The sequence below is a fragment of the Seriola lalandi genome, unplaced genomic scaffold (genome assembly GCF_002814215.2).
Source record: "Seriola lalandi dorsalis isolate HSWRI2012SDOR001 ecotype SW California unplaced genomic scaffold, Sedor1 jcf7180002053912, whole genome shotgun sequence".
Taxonomy (NCBI): Eukaryota; Metazoa; Chordata; class Actinopteri; order Carangiformes; family Carangidae; genus Seriola; species Seriola lalandi.
In genome coordinates, this window is record NW_019524465.1 from 37,495 (window position 1) to 41,373 (window position 3,879).

A 3,879-nucleotide genomic window follows, 5' to 3' on the forward strand; every position below is an offset into this window, starting at 1 on the left:
AAATGTATGTAAGAAAAATCACCAAAATATTAAAAGTACTAAATGAAGAACTAATCGTGACTATTATATATATCGTTAGATTATTATAACTCATACCAGCTAATTTTAACTATTGGCTGCAACAAATGATTATTTAGATTATAGATTTATCTCCTAATTTTTTTCTGATTAATCAGCTTATTGTTTTGGTTGTAAAAATTCAGAAAATAGTGAGTAATGCCATCATTTACTTTTTTTTTAATTTGTCGATGTGTGATCGATTGGTCGGGTCTGAAACAGCAGCTCAGACCACAGGAAGCACAGCACAGTTTAGCTAGCAGCCGCTCCTCAGAGGTAAGAGAAGAAACCGAACAAACACTAAACGCGCTGCAGTGACGGTAGAAATCTGGACTCTGTGTTTTACATTTACCGACTTAAATCTACGTTACATGTGATTTTATGTGCTGCGTTTCAACCAACAACTTCACCACGTGGGTACAGGGACAACCGGTGTGTCGTGGTTACGTGTACTCGATTTGTTGTACATGGGTATCTGGGCGGGCGGGGTTTACCGCATGTCGAGTCGATTCAATGGTCTGAAGCGCTAAACACCGACCACGCGGCTGAGTCCAGTGTGTCAAAACGAACGCTCCTCTGCCTGTGCAGATTATCGTGTTCAATCCACTAGAAATTTACCAAAAAGTACGTCTATAGGTTAATTATTACTTAATTAAAGTAAAGTATACGAATGTTAATTACAGAAACCGGCAAGTAGAAATATCAAAGTGACACTTCCGGAGATTAAAATACCATCAAACAGTCTAAACTCTCTATGGACCCTGGCAGACTCATTATAAGTCGTAGCACATTAATAATGTGATATAGCACACTAATGTCAGTCATAAGTTTAATCTTTAATGACTCATGCTCCTGTGCTGTGAGGTGTTTAATTAATTGTGTCAGTCAAACTCTGCTCTCTTTACTGTGTAATTACATTGTAATGGTAATGACACCCACACAACACACACACACACACACACATACTTTATTTAATCAGGAAGTAACATTGAAATCAAGATCTCATTTACAAGAGAAAAATAAAATAACAAAATAAACACATTTTCAGTGATTTAAATAAATATTCAGGTGTGTATTCAAACAAACAGGTGGACTTGTGTTTCTATAAACAGCGATCAGAGTGTATACTTAAATGCTTTAAAGTATGCATTAAGATGCTCAATAACATGACGACATTAACGCCCTCACCTGCAGGCTAGAAAAGAGACTAGGTAAAACAATTACACTCTCAGTCAGTAAGATTTCTAATCAATATTTTGAATCGGCCTATCGGTATCAGTGAGCTATGAGATATCAGTTTAGATTCCAAAGGCTAAATCACATACGTGCATTTGTCGATTAATCGTTTAGTCAGTCCACAGAAAATTAATCTACGACTATTTTGATAAACAAATAAATGTTATAGTCATATTTTAAGATGAAATATTAAATAGTAGAATGAAGTTACTATTTGCTCAGCATTCAGGGCGACATACACGATGTGTAAGGGGTGACTAGTCAAAGCCTAACAGTGTATTTTCATAATAACTATCACCAATGTTCCCTTTGCAATAGGAATCAGCGTCACCTTGAGGCTGCTGGTCATGGGGTTGACCAAGCAATACCTGCGCTACGCTGCCAGCGCAGTGTTCGGAGTAATCGGTAGCCAGAAAGCCAACATCACATATGTGACCCTCCGAGGAGGAGAGAAAGGGCGCTATGTCGCCGTGGCCGCATGTGAACAGGTCTTCATCTGGGATGTCCGAAAAGGAGAGAAGGTGAGGTCCAGCTCCAGGTCTCCTGCACAAACTTCTCCCAACTCAGATCGTCTCCGGATTTCATCCAGCTTCTGTGTTTCTGTCTCTTCGTCAAGGTCCTGATCCTGCAGGGCCAGAAACACGAGGTCACCTTCCTCTGCCCTTCACCTGATGGCATCCATATCGCCGTGGGTTACGAGGACGGTGCTGTGCGAATCTTCAGCCTGATGAACGGCGAGACCAACGTCTCCTTCAACGGCCACAAGTCTGCTGTCACCGTTATACAATATGACGGACTGGGAGCGCGGCTCGTCACTGGTTCCAGGGTAAGTCAGGCAGGTTTTTACTGCTGTTTGTTTTCGTACATATTCTTAATGTAATTATACCTTTGCACGTTCACCTGAGAAGCACAGGTGTTAAAATCAGTAGAAGATTACCTGGGTTTCACCTTCTTGAGGCACTTTATTTGCAGGCGAATCCTTTTTTGTTGAGACCTGATAAAATGAATCAGATTACATGGATTGTGGGATAGTAGTTTGTTGCCTGTTTGTTATAATGTGCATTAAGCTTTTATCACCGTTTCCTCCTCCTTCAGGACACAGACGTGATAGTGTGGGACATCATCAATGAGTGTGGCCTGTACAGGCTGAGAGGCCATAAAGACGTCATCACACAGGCGCTGTTTCTCAGAGACAAGAACCTCCTGGTCACCAGGTAACACACCTTTCCCATGATGCCTTGGATGATTGACAAATTCATTGATAATAAGTAGAGTCTAAAAACAGACAACAGATTATTACAATCATGAATCATCAAGGATCATTGAGCACACAGAAAAGTCAAACTTATGTCCCCTGTGTCCTCAGTGGTGATGGCTCTCTGTAGCTTATTTTTTAAAACTAACTTTAACTTAATTTATTGTAATTTATTTTGCAATGATAGTTCAGAATGTCTAGAATGCATCTGCAGAGTTTTATGAGATTATTCACCCATTAATAAAGCTTTAAGAGATCCCACCACACACACAGCTACACACCCACACACACAGTCGAGGAGTCGGGACAAGAGGAAACTTCATTCTCCAAGCAAAAGCAATTCCATTTTAATTTTAGACGAATTAGAGGATTATGAAATTTCCACCTGTTATCACACAACAAATACACGGTGTTACTTTGTATGTATGTGGCTGTGAGTCTAAGCTGCACTACGTGGCTTATGTTTCAATCATTAAAACCTTAAATGTAATTGGATGTTTCATGTGATTTTCTGAATACAGCTCCAAAGACAGCTTTGTGAAGTGGTGGGACCTGGACACGCAGCACTGCTTCAAGACCATGGTGGGCCACCGCAGTGAGGTGAGGGGCTTCTTACTCTATGAGCAGAGGTCACTGAGGACGGCTGACTGAGAATTAACAGGATTTAGCTTTAGCTGATTAAATAGAATCAGTTTCAAGGTTTCATTTAGTAGTTTCTGGAAAAAGGATCAGGGTATTAAACATGTAAATATAACCAGAGCTGTCAGAACAATCCCAGGCAGGTTTCACTTCTCACAGTCTCATCGGTCTCTTTCAGTTCTGCTCGTTTCTGGATCAGAGATAACGTCGTATGAGTGTCCTGATTTTTAATTTGATAATTGATCACTTGATTGTATTACATCAGTTGTTGACATTAGTCAAGGGAAATGGGATGGATTCAGTTAACTGAACGGAGGCTGACGATTAGATCTCTGCGACTGCTCTTTGGGAAACAGCTCTCTGTCGTTGTCGTCAGCAACCTTTGTACTCCATCCACAAATTAAGTAATGAACTCAAAGCCTGTAGAAATCCAGACGTGTTTTTGTTTTTCTGCATCACCATTTTTAACATGATACATGTTCACTGGTTGAAGTTTGTTATTAGAAAGGGAGGACGTTACGTGTTGTACGATGTATCATTAACAACTCTGCACAAACGTTTGAACTGTCCTGATGTTTGTTTGGTTTCCTGTCAGACACTGATGAGGAAAAACGGCCCATTTGAAAATTGATATTTAGTTCAGTTTGACATTGTCCTCCCTGATTGAGATGAATCTATGTGATGGTATTTGT

The 3,879-nt window shown here is 40.2% G+C and overlaps 1 protein-coding gene across 1 annotated transcript in view; it reads left to right on the forward strand.

The window, feature by feature from the left end:
* The first annotated feature begins 261 nt into the window (after window positions 1-261).
* wdr3 (WD repeat domain 3) overlaps window positions 262-3,879 on the forward strand; it is a 12,129-nt gene continuing 8,511 nt past the window's right edge. Inside the window, exons 1-5 of the mRNA XM_023402267.2 lie at window positions 262-333; window positions 1,612-1,814; window positions 1,910-2,119; window positions 2,389-2,507; window positions 3,070-3,148. Coding sequence (XP_023258035.1) covers window positions 1,641-1,814; window positions 1,910-2,119; window positions 2,389-2,507; window positions 3,070-3,148 — 582 coding nt within the window. The 5' untranslated portion in view covers window positions 262-333; window positions 1,612-1,640. The remainder of the gene's footprint in view (window positions 334-1,611; window positions 1,815-1,909; window positions 2,120-2,388; window positions 2,508-3,069; window positions 3,149-3,879) is intronic.